The sequence below is a fragment of the Exophiala bonariae genome (assembly GCF_035927105.1).
Source record: "Exophiala bonariae strain CCFEE 5792 chromosome Unknown scaffold_20, whole genome shotgun sequence".
Taxonomy (NCBI): domain Eukaryota; kingdom Fungi; phylum Ascomycota; class Eurotiomycetes; order Chaetothyriales; family Herpotrichiellaceae; genus Exophiala; species Exophiala bonariae.
The window spans coordinates 329,092-345,057 of record NW_027042495.1 but is presented as its reverse complement, the minus strand read 5'-3'; the positions used below and the strand labels follow the sequence as shown (position 1 = coordinate 345,057).

The 15,966-nt window shown below is 48.3% G+C and overlaps 6 protein-coding genes across 6 annotated transcripts; 3 read left to right on the top strand and 3 right to left on the bottom strand.

The window, feature by feature from the left end:
* Window positions 1-1,352: 1,352 nt before the first annotated feature.
* On the top strand, window positions 1,353-4,192 carry LTR84_005415 (uncharacterized protein; the record flags this gene model as incomplete). The annotated part of the gene is made up of 11 exons (XM_064848984.1): window positions 1,353-1,562; window positions 1,619-1,873; window positions 1,934-2,034; window positions 2,084-2,199; window positions 2,255-2,405; window positions 2,455-2,572; window positions 2,618-2,786; window positions 2,833-3,097; window positions 3,148-3,202; window positions 3,251-3,541; window positions 3,605-4,192. 11 exons carry the CDS (start codon window positions 1,353-1,355, stop codon window positions 4,190-4,192), a joined length of 2,319 nt encoding a protein of 772 aa, XP_064704198.1.
* Window positions 4,193-5,031: 839 nt separating this feature from the next.
* Window positions 5,032-6,075, top strand: LTR84_005414 (uncharacterized protein; the record flags this gene model as incomplete). The annotated part of the gene is made up of 1 exon (XM_064848983.1): window positions 5,032-6,075. The coding sequence occupies one exon, from the start codon at window positions 5,032-5,034 to the stop codon at window positions 6,073-6,075; it is 1,044 nt and encodes a 347-aa protein (XP_064704197.1).
* A 1,928-nt stretch (window positions 6,076-8,003) lies between these two features.
* Window positions 8,004-9,815, bottom strand: LTR84_005413 (uncharacterized protein; the record flags this gene model as incomplete). Its single annotated transcript, XM_064848982.1, has 1 exon — window positions 8,004-9,815. The coding sequence occupies one exon, from the start codon at window positions 9,813-9,815 to the stop codon at window positions 8,004-8,006; it is 1,812 nt and encodes a 603-aa protein (XP_064704196.1).
* Window positions 9,816-12,067: 2,252 nt separating this feature from the next.
* On the bottom strand, window positions 12,068-13,231 carry LTR84_005412 (uncharacterized protein; the record flags this gene model as incomplete). The annotated part of the gene is made up of 3 exons (XM_064848981.1): window positions 12,068-12,974; window positions 13,022-13,084; window positions 13,137-13,231. The coding sequence occupies 3 exons, from the start codon at window positions 13,229-13,231 to the stop codon at window positions 12,068-12,070; spliced, it is 1,065 nt and encodes a 354-aa protein (XP_064704195.1).
* A 445-nt stretch (window positions 13,232-13,676) lies between these two features.
* Window positions 13,677-14,713, top strand: LTR84_005411 (uncharacterized protein; the record flags this gene model as incomplete). The annotated part of the gene is made up of 2 exons (XM_064848980.1): window positions 13,677-13,771; window positions 13,822-14,713. The coding sequence occupies 2 exons, from the start codon at window positions 13,677-13,679 to the stop codon at window positions 14,711-14,713; spliced, it is 987 nt and encodes a 328-aa protein (XP_064704194.1).
* A 751-nt stretch (window positions 14,714-15,464) lies between these two features.
* Window positions 15,465-15,917, bottom strand: LTR84_005410 (uncharacterized protein; the record flags this gene model as incomplete). The annotated part of the gene is made up of 2 exons (XM_064848979.1): window positions 15,465-15,694; window positions 15,776-15,917. The coding sequence occupies 2 exons, from the start codon at window positions 15,915-15,917 to the stop codon at window positions 15,465-15,467; spliced, it is 372 nt and encodes a 123-aa protein (XP_064704193.1).
* Window positions 15,918-15,966: the final 49 nt, after the last annotated feature.

The following is a 15,966-nucleotide window of genomic DNA, read 5'->3' as shown; positions in this document are numbered from 1 at the left end:
CACCATTCACCAATGGGCGATGAAGTGATAAGCAATGGCCATCAGTGATTCGGTTGAAGTGTCACAAATCACTTATTGTATACCAGCGAGTAAGCTGATGGCCTTACTCCCGCCATATCGCGCTTACATGTGAGATAGATAGGAGCTGACTTCCGCCATCATGCGAACTTTTGATTGAAGCGCTCATCTCGACCGAACGGTCGATTTAATGGAGTTTGGAGGTATAAAGCATGTCATTTTCACGGTCTTCAGTTCGAGATTCAGTCTCTAGGCGCTATGAGAACTCGTCTTGGGGAAAATTAGATGCCCATTCAAGAAATATGTTCATGATGCTACTTTGGCTGTAAAAAGCTGGGAATAGTTGGGATAATAGTTACCTTAGGTAACCTAAGTTAGTTAGCTAGGCCAGGCGCCTAGGGTGTCCCAAGAAGCCAAGGAATAGGTAAGTGATACCTATGTAGCACTTAGCGTAAATACCTAACGAACTAGCTGGACGCTCGACTTCAAGCTCCGCTGCGAACTAACTAGAATGCCCTTGGGTGAATTGAATATATACCTATCTAACTATCTAGAGAAGCTACCTGCAAACTTCCCCTCAAACGCACTGCAAACAAACTGCCTCGGGAAGGAGAAGTGGTCTGAAATAAGAGAACGCTTTCCAGCCGCATGTTGCCGATATCTTGGTTCCCCTTCCACATCTTGAGGACATCAGAAAGAGAGAACATCCACCGTCCACCTCATAATCCACTTCCACAGGTAACCGTGCGGTCGCACTTTGTCTGATAGCTACAAAACACTTGCGTGACGTGTCAAGCGGTTGAGCTTGGCATATCTTTCGTCTTCCAGTTCAGCTGATCATTTATCACGTAAATTTTACCCCGAACCAGTCTACAATTGTAGGCCAAACGCATGAAGCCACAAAACATCCAATCATCGAGCTCGAGAATTGTTGAGTTTTCAATTCGCAGGTGACTTTCCAGACTTAGTGACGGGGAAGATGCAGCCTCCATTCCATAGTATGAAGCCCCCTCGTATTCAGCCTCAGGAGCAGCCAGCCTCTTCGAACTAACTGGCTCGGCCAATTGCGGAAATACAAGTTCCCTTTGGATCCATCAATCCAGTGGGCTTCAACCGCCACGCTCCTGCCAAAGAAATTATACAGTATGCATGCGGCGTATTTCCGTAAGCACGGGGACTTGCAAGGGAAGTAGTCACATAAGAATCCCATTCCTCTCCTCTTTTCAGAGGTGTTCTAGAGCTTCATGATCAATCGCCTTTGGTAATTGATAGGCCATTATAATAATAGCTGCAGTCAGATACCAGTTGTGCGAGGAATATTCACGATCTCCAATATGTCTGACCTTTTATCTGAAGAGGTTACGACCCACCCTCTGGACGGAACAGAGCCAAACGGAACATCGACCAATAAAGATGTGCTAGACAACTTATTTAAGGATGGCGAAATTGATCCTCTCACCAAACTTATGGCAGAAAAGGAAGCGAAGGAGAAAGCCCAGAAAGAAAAAGAGGAGAAAATCAAGAAAGCTACCGAAGGCATGTTTGTTGAATCGATCCCAAATGCACTCTTAGCCCTTAACGACTGATATCTGCTTCAGAGTCACTCAACGCAGACCTTGGCAAGTTTCTCGACATGAAAGAGAAGCTTGGCTCTGCCACGGAAGTCAACGAGTTTCTGAAGGCTCGGGGTGTTCTTGAGAAGATGAGGACCGATGCCGAGACCAAGGTTAAAGATGGCGAACTTTCACTTGGGACAATCGCCGATGCCACGGGAACAGGTGCTGGAAAGAAACCAACTGATGCGGAGAAAGCTGCCGCTTTGCTTGAGAAACAGAAACTGGACTTGTCGCTCACGGTAGGTTTCTTCACAAGTCGAATTATGCTCTAGTGTTCTGGTCGAAACTGACCAAAAAAGGACCGCAGCAAGTTCGAAGTTGTGGCTGCAGATAGACCAGCAGGGTTTGGCCCAAAATACGTCGAAATTGGCCCATGGGATGCAGTTTCGGACAAAGCAGAGTCTCTAACCTTCCTGTTCTTTCAATCACATATGCTGATCAAGGCACAGTAACCCTGTGACTCTAAAAACCGAGGAGTGGACAACATTGCTTGCTATCAACAAGGCCTTCCACGGTTTTACGATTCGTGAAGAGCAGAAAGATATTGTCAAAGCAAGACGCCCAGGTATTCGAATTACGTTACACGACTAGAATTGCCTCATGCTGATCAATTTCTCCAGCTTTCGTCCTAGATGGTCCAGATCTATCCCAGATAAAGCCAGAATTTGAAGTTTTTGATTCGTCTTCAATTCAGATTAAGGAGGCCAAAACTGATTTGCAGCGCTCACTGGCAGAGAACGGGTTTTCCAGCCACTCGGTTCAAGCATCGGCGTATGTTTCAGTCAAATCAAATGGGAAAATTTACAACTAACCTGGCTAGATCTGGTGGTGCATTCGGTGTCTCTGCCGGTATCTCTTCTGGATTATTCACGTCGTCTTCTACCGGCTTAGCGACAACTGATATCGAGGCTCAAACAGAATATTTTGCAACTTACAACGTAAGTTATTGTTGACCGAGGTAGCGTATGGCTAATGATATCAAGTTTCCCCGAGCACGAGTCTTCATGGATGAGTACAGTCTCAAGGTCTCCAAAGAGTGTGCTCTGGTGTTAGACGGTCTGAACAAGAAGTACAACCGAGAGTTTCGCACCTATACCGAGGCAGAGTTGGACGCTGCTGAAGCAGAGCTTCGGACGTTCAGCGCACAATACGGTAAGATAACTTGTGTACATTAGGTCATGTCGACTGACACGCTCAGGCCATGTATTTGCAACAACATTCCAACTCGGAGGACAGCTTCAAAGCTCCAAATTTGCAAGTTCACTCTTTTCTTCCAAGGAGAGCGACCAAAGAGATGCGCTGAAAGCGTCAGTGGCAATGAGCTTCTCGTCAACCTATGCGTCAGGATCTGCGTCATACAGCAACGAGAATCAATCGCATGAGAATGAGAAGGAGAGAAAGATCTCGGACCTTGCGACATTGGCGTGGACAGCTCGGGGAGGTAATTCCTTACTATGTGCTAAGTATGTTCATCACAATCCCTCCAACGCTCAAGTCAACGCTTACATAGCAGCCCACCTCGATGGGCAGGCAGTGTCGGCACGTGGACAAATTGGCGAGTCATTGAGGTACGTGGTCATTGCTTTGGCCGCAAAACCTGGCTAACCGAACTCAAGCAAGAAGAGGTTGTTCCCCTTTATGATCTGTTTGGTAGATTTAAGGAGTGGGAGAAGATTCCTATACTGTTCAAAAACATTGCTCAGAGACGCCTGGAAGCTCAAGCAGTGGAAAACAATACCTGGAAAGGGAAGATCAAATTACTGATCGATGGGAAGCGACTGGGATACAACGAGAACGATACTGACACGTTGGTTGTTACCGCTCAACCATCGGGTACAGGCCCTCGAGAACCTGTTTTCACCGTTCTCAGTGGCATCATAACTGCGAAAGACAAGAAACTAAATAATGTGGGTTTGAATCTGTTATCTTGGAGACTGAGCCTCTCATGAGCACATACTGACATTTCCCAGCTTCCTGTGGACTACCCGCTTATTCTGGTGACAGGGGACAAATATGCTCCGGAGAAAAGTAAAAATTACCAGATTCCTGGCATGTGGGTCAATCCAAGTGGCCGGCTTAAGCCAGAGACATCGACAGTCGGGTCCTACATCTGCCGTTGGTCCTTCCGCCGCACGACTTCTTCGGGTCGCTGGACGCCCAATCAACCTGATAGCGAGATCAAAGATGGTGATCAAGTCAACTTATTTTGCCATTCCATTGGCCTCGGATCCTATGTTGATTACGACAGGCCCCCATCATATGCTTCGAGAGTCAAATACCATGCTGGTGCAGATCAACTGGTTTGTCATGGCTTTGGTGACCCATTAGACGGGGAGTGGAACCAAGCACACCTGTTCGATGAGGGCAAATTAACTACTGAGCAAGTAGCAGACACTTATTCTGACGACGAAAAACACGCAACTCTGCTGAACATGGGCGGCATGCTCAATCTTGATGCAATACGGCTGGTGAACGAAGAGAAAAGATACTGGGATGGAGGCTGGAGAGGAGCGCTTTTTACGGTCCAGTATGTTTACGAAACCGACATAGCCGCTTGAATAGGGCATCGGGACACCGCGAGTTTTACCTAGATAATTCCTGGAATTCATCCATACTAGGTAATTCAGAAAAAGACACACGATTTACCTAAAACACGAGGATTAGAGACCGACTTATGTACCAAGCTCATCCAGTCATGCAGTAATTAGGGGGCGCATGGCTAGCTGGTGTAGTCAACTTTCAAAATTTCACTAGCTGACGCCTACCTGGATTTGATTGATTGAAAGCGGTAGGAGAGTATTAAATTAGCTGGTTGTTCAGCAACCATCATGTGATGTGATAGACTGGTCATACATTGACTTGCAGAACTCGCCCACGCACGAATCAACAAGCCGAGGGAGCCTCGAGTCAACATGAGATCGCCTCAAACCTACAGCTCAGACACCGCTCTGCATTTTCAGCCAGCCACAATAGGGGTGGCCGAGCAATACCGAGGCTCAAATGTCGTGCTCTTGTTGTTCGTATTGAACTATCTTGGTGAGCCACGGAGGCTGAAAGAATGCAAATCATGCTTTGGGTAGCAATGCTGCGCACTTGGCTTGCTGGGTTCAGGGATGAATTGACTTCAGTATCTCGGCACTTCGGGATCGGATCTCCCAGTAAAGCTTAATTTGTCCTTCAAGTGCTCTGGTAAAGCCCCCCTAGGCTCCAGGGGGCTAGCAAGTTCGGCACCTGAACTAACTAGGGACTGTAGGTCCGTTTACCCTCTTGGATTTAGCAGGATTGTATGTTCCGTGTGGATTAATTGCCATAATGCTTATTGGGGACTATTATCACAAACTCATCCTACGTATTTGAAACAGTCGGAACATTGCCGCTTCATTTGGACAATAAAACGATGCCAGATCGATACGGTCTGGTCTCGTCGCTTTACGGGCCAGGTGCGATCGCCTGCTGGTATCTCACAACTTTATCGATTGTGGTCTCTTGGACTCTCCATCCCAAGAAACGGAAAACGGGATCGATTGATGTGGATTTGATCGCGCTGTTGACACTCCCAGCTGTTGCTGCTGGGCATGTGATATCGCAGGCCTTGACACTATTGTCTGATTATGACATGTCCGCCAGTTCTGACATCGGAGGCGATCAATATGACCAGTCTATCGCTGCTATCGAAGCACCTTTCAGCATTATTGAGACATTCATGATCATTAGCGTCATCTTGTTTCTCATCGCAGTGTGGGCCCTTTGCCTGCGGCGAGCAATATGTGTGGCAGTAGTTGGTCTCCTGTGCCTCGCAACGGAATGCTATATCAATCTCTCGAGATTTCATGACCTCGGTATCCAGTACCAGCGATCAGGCACTGAAAATGACAAAATACCAGCGTTCAGTCGATCTTTTGTCGCTGATTTCTCTGGCCTTGTCATAGCTATCATACTACTGCTAGCCATCTTTGCTATTGGTGCCTCTGCAATCATCACCTACATCCTACGCTCTCGGAGATCTTCTCAAGAATCTGGTGGAACTTCCAGACCAACTAGAGAACAAAATCTGCCTCGAGCACTGCAAATGGGCGCTAGAGGTACACGAACCAGCGGTGGGATCAGCATGGTCTTTGCATTTGCCATCATGACTCTCACCATCATTCCCAGCGCGATGAACTCCATACAATTCTCCTACGCAATACTTCGCGCGTCTGGATATACAAGCACTATCTGGCCTCGCCTCAAGATCTTTGCTGCTCACTTCTACCCTCGGTCGAGTAATTCTTTTTCAGATCTCGACCAAGCTGTCGCAACGGCTGCAGGTGCGACTGTTCTTGGATTCAATATGTACAGTACTGTGAAAGCGCGCTACGCCATGCAAAGCATCGGACAACTCGCGCAGGACGGGAGCAACAGGATTGAACTGGAACAATTAGACCAGAATGGTACGGTTTAAGAGCCTAAACGGTACTCACGACCCTTGTGCAGCATAGTTGCGGTGCCTCGATGGAACACTAGCGAATCAGTACTTGCTGATGAATGACTTAGAATCCAGAGCGCCTCCCCATTCATTCAACCACTGCCCGGTCGTAGAAATAGACGTCAGCTGACAACCTCTTCGAGGTCTCGTGTAACTACACTGGTGTTTCGTTCCCATCTGAAGTGAGAGCCCCCCGCATGGTTCTTCAAAACGAATAGAACACTCAGATCACCGCCCTTAGAAATGCGGTATTCAAAAATTATCTGCTGTCTGAATGGCTCCGGCAATAAACCCAGACGTGTTGTATTTGAACTACCAAAAGACCTTATTGCCCGAGGATTGAAACTATGCAACCGTGAGGCCATGAATAATACTCATTTTTCCTGCGAAGCTGTAAGCTCTTGCATAGTCCACATCTCTTTGCATTCCCGTCGCCATGGCTGGTGAACACTGCGCAGGAAGCCCCTAGACTGACCTCGTTAGTAGAGCCCCACTTCACTGGATTCAAATTAATCAGTACAGATTCGCATTTCAGAATGCAAAGACTCGAAGGTCACTGGGCTGGTCATGTTGGCACCTGCGTACTCACGAGGAGAAAACTTAGGTGGCCTTTTCCGCTGCTATTTTAGGGCACCGAACTCGTACGACCTGCTACAATTGCCGCTGGACTTGTGTTTGATCCAAAGTGAGATCGAGGAGGCCCTAGGAAGAAGTGCGAAATGCTGTGAATGTGGTCTCAAGGGCCGGTTGACGTCAGCTGATGATGAGATGCCTGTTTCATACTGACCTCAGGGTCGGAAAATATCTGCTGAGATGAGTTGTTGCACTTTGTGAGTCGCGATTGATTGAGGAATGTGACAAAGTCTCTGATGTCACTTGGTTTTGTTGGCTGTTCTTCACTTTACACTGTCGACCTATGCATTGATCTGCCGGAATTTCACTCAATCACAGTGCTTCGCTCATGCGGCTTGACGCAAAGCCGTGTTACTCGTTTGTCCTTAATGTGTCAGGATTCTGATATGGGTGCAAGTGTAGGTGGGCTGGTGGTGGATCACAAGTAAAGCATGTCTATCTGTTATGATAGCTCCAGGCATAGAGCACAGTTTTTACGAAAGCGAAGTGCGGACTTATGAAGTGAGAGTTCAGTGCAAGAAGGAATTTTGAAATTTTATGATTGAGCACTGCTATGTGATGATGGCACAAGTGTGCAATGAATATACATGCCACTGCCCATCATTGAAGGCTCTGCTCTCACTGGCTTTTTGCCCCCGAGTCTGCATATCGTAATGGAAAAACAAGAAAGAAAAATAAAGTAAACCAACCACCCATCTGAACTGCATAACTCGATGTCCTCCGTTGAACATGATATCGCTCCAATCAGCAGTTCTCTTGTTTCTAGGAGAACCATCTTTGTACATTGAGCTGTACTGTATCCCTATCCTGAAACTGAAACCTGGAAATTGACCGTTATCTGAACACCATAACTGTATCCAAAGCCCAAGCCCGTGTTGAATGGTGTACTTCGAATGATGATATTTATGTTGTGAAAAACAGCTGGTTAGAAAAAATAGTGGAGCTCATTCTCCAGTGGTTGTCTGCGTTCTGTGCTCCCGTAATTCCTGAGTATTCGCGCTGTGAGAAGGACTGTCATGTAATCGAAGAATAGAAATGAAATGGAACTTGAACGACCGTTCTGATGTGCTCCTGCCTGCTTGTGGCAAAGTGGATCTAAGCCGACACTCCTAGCAAGATGAAGTGATTTGGTCGGCATGAACCGGGACAGGAGTGAGATGAATGAATCAATTCACAGCCTCCAGTGGATTTCTTATGTTGTAAGCAAAAGAGATGGCGACCAGCTTGTGGATTGACGAATGCCATCGAATGTCTGCGCCGTTGCGGAAGATTCATTCTGTCTCAAAAGAAGGATCTTCTACTGCCTCATCAATTGTGGCCTGGGATGAGAAACTTGCAGGCCGGTCCTTAGTCACAGCAGGCGAATGCTCCTGCTCCTGCTGCTGAAGCTCGTCTGGACGCTGTTCTTCAGTTCTTTCTTCAGGATTCCCTCCAAGAGCGCCCATTGCTACATCTTGTTGGTGCATGTGCAAGCCACCTGGTCGACGTGGGGTTGGCGAAAGTAGCTGAAGAGCTTTTAGGGGTCCCATAGCGTGCCGACCCCATGTACCATTGGTAGGAGTGGGAGTATTGGGAGTCATCCAACCACTATTTGAGAAGGATCCAGTAAGAGCAGGATCGATCATCGTATCATAGCCTGATGCACTGCCATTGGGAGATGAAGTATTTCCATTGTGGAAGTTTGGACCAAAGTTTGCACGCAGTGGGGCTTGTGCCTGTGGATTCCACGGCTCAGCCATGTTTTGTGAAGATTGGTAAACTGTGCGCTGCGACATCGATGATTCAGGTCTCATGATCGGGTAGGTGGTATTCCGTGCAGCAAATCCCAGGCCTGCATCAGACATCGTGAAGGACTGGGCCGATGGTGACATTTGGCTATATTGTTGATTTGGGGATTGATATATGCTTCCTTGGTGAGAAATACTCGAGAGATTTGAAGCAGCCATCAAATCGTCGCCGCCATAGCTAGTCATGAGTCGCGTGCCCATTCCCGTAGAGAAATTGTCCAAAGGAGAGGAACCGTTCTGAAATCCAGGGTATTGTGAGTTCATTTGTCCTGGAGAGTACATGCGGGAACGCATCTGCGGAGCACTCATAGTTCCCATAGGGATGGCAGACCTTAAGCTCGTTGCTCGATTTCGAGATAGGGTCTGAGGTCGGGGGGTTCGAATAGTGCGGGCAGTCTTCGTCTTGACTGGTGTCTCATCCATGTCCTTGTCCTCGAGATCATCCATATCTTCTCCATGATGAGCATCGGTCGCGGTGTTCTGCATAAGACGAGGGCGTTTTGCCTGCTGCTCGTCCTTGGCCTGCTGCTCCTTTCCCCTCTTCATGATCGCTGCCTTTTTAGTGTTGAGGATACGATTTGATTCAACACGAGCTCGGTTGTGTGCCGGATCATCGACAAACTTCAATGTGAACGAAACGTCAAAAAGATGCTTGCAGATAGTCTTTGAAAGAGCCATTGTCTCCTTGATGATGTTGAAGCGCTGAGCAAACGTCATGGCACCACTTTTGAACTTGAACTTGTGTGGCTCATGAGCCTCGACCAAGTTGGTAACTGTGGTGGATCGGTTGATGCACTCGTGGAGGATCTCCCAGCACTTGACCTCTACAAGCTGGTTGTTGTGTCGCTGTTCGACGAACCATTTTTTCATGTCGTCTCGGTCCTGACATTCCTCTGGAATGCACTTGAAGGCCTTGAAGAGAGCCAAAGCATGTGCCCGGAGTTGAGCTTGTGTTCGAGGAATTGTATTGTCGATAGTAGTGGCATCTTCGAGAAGCAGTTTTCGGTACTCCTGTGCTGCTTCAAGACTTGGAAACTCGGTTCCAGCATCGGCATTTGAACCCATACATTCGGCTGAAGTTGGCAGATCATCTAGTTCAAGATCGAGCCATGGTGTTCGACCACGCTGATCTTCTTGAATGTTGATGGCTTGATTGTAGACCTGATGAGCGGCACGAATAGCATTGCCCTTCTTGATGTGAGATGGACAGCGATTATTGTTGTGAGGTGGGCTCATTGGTGGCGGGGGACTCATTGAAGGAGGGCTGCTTGAGGAGGATGACTCTGACGAGGCCATGATTGGCGTCTGTTCAGGAGTTGACTGTGGAGGGTAATTGACAGTGCTGTTGATTGTCTGTCCTGAAATAGACGAGAGAGGTTGCGAATACTGATGGTGGCCGCAGTAGATGAAGTTGTTGGAAGAAAAGATTGGTGATGAAGTAAGAGAAGATCCGTAACGAAGAGAAAGGAAGGCTGGTGATTTATTTTGAGGAAGTGTGAAGCTGAGTCGAAGCCCTAATAATATGAATCAGAGCCAAGATTTCCAGAGGGTCGAGATATATCATCCAGGAGGCCGCCAGCGTGACAACTGAGGCAGTCCACGTCGAGGGGAAGGGTTCGCACTTCACACTGCTTCGCGACTTCACCCTTCACAGGGTCTTCGAGGCAGCGAACTCGAAAAAAGGACAGCGAGCTCGACAGGCCAGTAGCAGTCTTCATATCGTCTGACACTCTGCTGCCATCATACAATTACTCATGCAAGGTATGTTTATATATAAGCTCTTGCTTGTCGACTCTCCAGAGACCTTGGAGCTGCGCGCCTCGAGATCTCAATATCCCGTGGCGTCATGCGGTTGAACTTTCACAGACAGGACTTCGGGTGTCGAACCATAGCAAGAGTCGACATTGGTGACATACATCCCCCGAAAAGATTCAGCCAACCGAGACTATTGTACCAAGTGTGATCTAGCAGGTCTGACAGGGTGTGGTGTTCTCGTTACCAGGAGCTGATCTGTCAAGGTCGGGTCAATTCTTGTATGGTCGAGAGCACTGCGCACTCAGAACACCAGCATGTTTCTGGAATCCGTTGTATCAGAATGGACAGCTGGGGTTTTCCTCGTCGCTACCGGTTCATCAAAGACAATGGCCTGTGTGGTTTGGTTCTTTGTCTGTTTAGCAGCTGTTCCCAAAGCGGGCTTCTGGCAAAGAGCTTGACGATCTTGTCTGTGCGACATCTGTGAGATTTTGACAATGAATAGCAGTGCCCATCAGTGCTTATGCTGAAGACTTATTCAGTGTGCCGGTCACTTTAGCAACAAGCAGGAAGTTACTCACTGAACCTCATGAGGCCGGACATCCGGAGATCAAGCAAAATCTCAAGCGTGCTGGAAGGGGGAACTGTTGCAATCAATAATGAAGCGGTTGAGCTCTTTTACCCGGCCATCAAAGCCATCGACGGCCGGGTACGACAGTCTGAAGCTCTGAAGCTCTGAAGCTCTGAAGCTCTGACCGTTCCAACTCTTTGACGTGGAGGTTGGTAGGTAAAGAAAGATGGGAAGAAGGAAAAAAAGAACACCTCTGAACAAGCCATGCCTTCAGGTGTGACACATTCGCTCGCCCTCACGGCGTGTGAATCTGGATGTCGATAACGAATCACCTCGTCGTCGTGGGATGGAACGACATCATAGTCGGTGGTAGGCGAATAAAATTGCCAAATAACGACAAGAGTGACGCGAGTGAAGGTGAATAGCAGAGAAAAGAGCCGCAACCTCTGAAGTGATACTAAACGGACTATGATACTGGAGTGAGGGACTTACAGCAAGAAATACCCACGCATTGGAAGATGCGTGTTATGAGCATCTGGGAACGCGATGCCACGAATTGAAAACCGACTCGTGTGAAGTGCACCTATCTAACAGCCAGCTACAAGCGTATAGTCTACCCAACTCTGTAGAACAACAGAGCAGAGAGCAGTACCAGGAATATTTGCAACATGAAGAAGTTGCACTTCATCCAGGGGAGGTGGTCCGGGAAATGGATGGCTGAAACACATCTACACAAAAGAAAAGCGGCAGGAAAGCCTTGACTGAGCAGCAGCATTGCAAGCTCGTAAATTGGCCTTTATGCGATAAATATCGAAAGGAGAAGCATAAAATCCCTAGAGCATCGATGAACCTCAGGAGCCTACAATGACTCGGGGATCTTTTAAGCTTCGAGGACGTTGAAATGTAGCCAACCACTACACACCTCGCTAGCCCCACACAGCGGATCTCGGAACGCCAATCATGCATGAATACCTAGCAAAGCTGGCAGATGGAAATTGATTATGATAGAACTCATGACAGTTGTGGTATAATCCAAAAGGACAGCGGTCCAAGAGATTGTACTTGATTGACATGTACATCAGTCAAAGGCTCCAAATTTTCATGGACAGTGGTGCCGTCTTGGTCGCTCGATCCTCATCAAAGAAATGTCGCTGTCCACAAGATGTGGCAATGACCCCTCCGGACCTGTGAACTGTTGCCGCCGGAACGGCATCTACAACTCGCATTAGTCGATTCCTGACGGTGCATAGTTTAGTGTCTCACCTTCATGCGCCTGATATTCGAAGGTTGGAGAAACAGCGCCCTCTTGCTGATGGGGATTCTTCCACATCCTCACATACCCATCTGAGCCACCGGCCCATACCTCATGGTCAGCTGTTTCATCCGTGCCACTTGAGCTAACGATATCCACCGACATTCGTTGATTTGTGTTCGCTTTCCTTCCCTCGAGCCAAGAGAGAAGCTGTCCAGTCTTTCGGATGTCGTAAATGACTACCCCATCGCTCCTCCTTTCTGTGATGTACAGATACCTTCCACAGGCGCTCCATGTCACCTGAGTAATTCCGGCACCACCAATATGGGGATCGGCGGTGGTTCCCTTGAGACAGAAAACACCTACGCAATCACCTTCACCCATAGAATCATATAAGCCAACATAACGGCTAAAAGTGCCTGCGGCCAGTATTTTACTCGCATTGTCGATTGCCAAAGCTGAGACAATACCTCTCATATTTACCGCCGGGCTGAAATGGCTATCATTCTTCCTCCGTGGACCGGTTGGGAAGGATGAGATAGGTTCTTGTCCTGGCCTAGAAAGATCAAATGTGGATATCAGCGAATCAGAACCGGCAATGAATCGATCACCTTCATGGTTGAAGATGAGAGAGTTCGGACAGATGTATGCTTCTGTCATGGAATTGACAAGTGGATATGAAGCGGTAAGTTGTCCAGTCAAGGCCGAATTAAGACGAATAGGCAGGTCCTTTCGTGTCGACAGGACCAATGCTGTAGCAGGATTTGCGAGATCGAAGAATGAATACCCAACCACGGCACTAACAGGACCATCAGAAACAATTGTGCAATATGAGGTTAATGCCAGTGGCCCCTCCCGGTCTTCCAGGAGGTTAGGAGGACTGACAACTGTTTAGTACATTGGATTGATAAAGGTTGTATAACATACACAATAAAGGTTTCTATGGCGTTTTTGGCTGTGGTTGCAATCAAGCTCGTTCCATCTGCACTCCTGTGACAACGGTTAGCTGACCAGGTTGAGCATTCGTGTGCGAAGTACCCACCACTGCACATTATTGAAGTAGTTGGCATTCTCCCTAGACAAGGCGATGTCTTTACATTTAGTAGCGTCTGCCTGCGCGACGCATTTGAGATTCATCATATGTTCACGTCTCAGCAACCAGGGTAACCCCGTCAATGTGCGAAATTGCTACTCTGCCTCGACTGATTACCACGAAGTGTAAAATCATTTTGTGACCTCACTCAAGCTGTTGGCATACGATCTCAGATGCACGAATTGCATCGTCATTCAAGTCGATCACAAATTCTTAGCACAGAGAGGCTGCATAAAGGTGGTTCATTGTACGCTTGGACGAGATCAAAGACGCTTTCAAACTTACCGGCGGCGAGCAGACTTTGCACTTTGATGTTTTGGTGCGTGACCGGACTCTTCTACGGCACGGCATGACACCGTATCGCGCTTGCGCATTTTGCAGAAACCGCGTCCGTTATTGACATAACACAACTACAATATTGCGATCTAGAGTCTCGGTCCATTTCCATACTAGTACACATTCTCACTACTTGTATCATTGAAAGCCACTATGGCGTTCAGTTTTGGAGCACCTGCGGCGAAGCCTATCCTAAACCTCTCTGGTCTCGGTAACAATCCAAACCCGAATCCAACACCATCTCTATTGTAAGTCTACCCTTACAAGAGCCAGGCAAACACTGATCCCCGGCCTCCAGTAACCAATCAGTCGCCCCCCCATCAAACCAGCCCTCAGCAAATCCCGCACAAGGTGCCTCATCACAGGCGCAGATAGACATTACACATCTTCGCTCAACCACCAAGTTCGACCAATTGACTCCAGCACTGCAGAAAGAGATTGAAGATGTTGACACCTTAATATTAAATCAGATCAAACTGGCATCAGAAGTCTCCGATCTTCTACCGACGGTGATTGCTGCAGGACAAACGATCCCCAATGGCGTGGACTTCGTGGGACAAAAACTAGACGAAGTCGAAGCAGGACTGGGTAACGATGCGGAAGCGATTGTCGCAGCACGAGATGGAGCTATGAAGAAGGGCGAGTTGGAAGCCAAATGTGTCTTCCGAGCGGTTGATCGACTGAAGATGCCCCGGCAATACCAAGTTAGCCACACACAAAATGAAAGCTTGGGCGGCAACGGAGCATATGGGGGTGGATCTGGCCTGAACGGTTGGTGGAATAATCCCCAGACGCTAAAAGGCAGTGTACGTGGTGGAAATTCAAGAGGGGACACCATACAACTACCAGGTGAAGATGCTGAAGAGGGTATCCAGGGACCGAAGAGTTTGATTGAGCTGTTCAACACACGCGCCGATGAGATGCAGGGTTCAATTCAGACTGATCGTCAACTATTGGGTGAAATCGAGGATTTCGTGCAAGGACTCGAAGCCAAGGTCGTGGGTCGAGAACGAGAATTATATGAAAGACTCAATAATGGAGATGGGAGTGGTGTCGCTTTCAGCGAAAGAGACCATCAAATCCAGCTTTTGAGAGTTGTGTTTGGCGAAGTTCAGAGGAGTTTGTACGATGCTGCGGACAAAGTCGGGGCAGCCAGAGAAGATGTGGCCCAACTTGCACTGGGAAGTTGAATCCTATGGCTCTTGCAAGAACCTTGAATTCATGATTGTACCCTTGAAGCCCACCACAAGGGCCCATCAATGATTGGCTTGAGCTGCATCACCACTTTTTGGCATATATCAATGTTGAGGAATAGGTCTGCTGAGGCCAAAGATGCACCCGACCCCCTGCTTGGATAGCAGTGTCTTCAGGACTGGTCGTATGCCTCGAAGGTTTATCCACACCAAGGCCGGTCACGCCAACGAGGGGCCGCTCGGGGATAAACCACTCTTGCTTGCACTCGCAACAGTGCTAGGACAACGTGCCACAGCGCGACAAAGCCATATCTCCAGTGCCACGTACATTAGCCTGGAGAATTCTACATGACTCAGGGCCGTCGATTACCGACTAGCAGAAGCCTTGCTCCGATGGAATGTCAGGACGACCTTGGGTCCGGCTCAGGAGGTAGTCACTACTGCTGTTCTAGATTGGTGGCAGGAGCGGACTCTTAAAACACAGGCTAACACCACCTGGGGAGCCTCCACGGTTCGCAGCAAGTTCACGAGTGATGAGGTCGCCCGAAACCCCCATCCCAATCCAATCTGGAAGGATTTCATTGGTTCAGGAAACTTCACTTGTGGACAGAAGCAGCAATGAAACTGATGTTGATAACGCGAATGAGGAGCTGATTCTGTTTCATTTCACTCTTTCCCGCTCTGAATTATGGCTACTGTGCCTGTACATCTGAGCATCTCCATTCAAGCTTCTAAACATCGTCGAAACCTAACTCTTCTGCTTCTTCTTCTCGTCCATCTTCCTAATAATCTCGGCCTCCTCATCTTGGAGCTGTTTGTCAATCTTGGCACCGCGCGAGGGCTCATTGCCGTGCATTCTCGCGGGTGCGGTGGGGTCGACCTCGCCAGCCTTCTGCTCCTCAGTCTTGTCCTTTCCGGATTCGTCGTCATTCTGAGGGTCTGCTTGTGCTAGACGGTTCGCAATGCTGCGCTCGTCCTCTATACGGGGTGTGTTAGCTGGGATTCGTGTCTAAGATGGTAGACGGTACTGAGAAGGTGGGCAAGAGGAAGAAAACGTACTGGGGTCATTGTCCTTGTGGCTGTTCTCTTTTCCTTCCTCATAGGGCGTGGATTGGTTTTCGGGCTTCTCGCTGTCTGGTGGGTTGCGCTGGTCACCGGCTTCGTAGACGCCGCTGTTTCCTACATTTGACTGGCCTGACATTTTTGCGGCTTTGTGGATGTGATGCGGGAATTGAAAAGTGGTGGTTTGA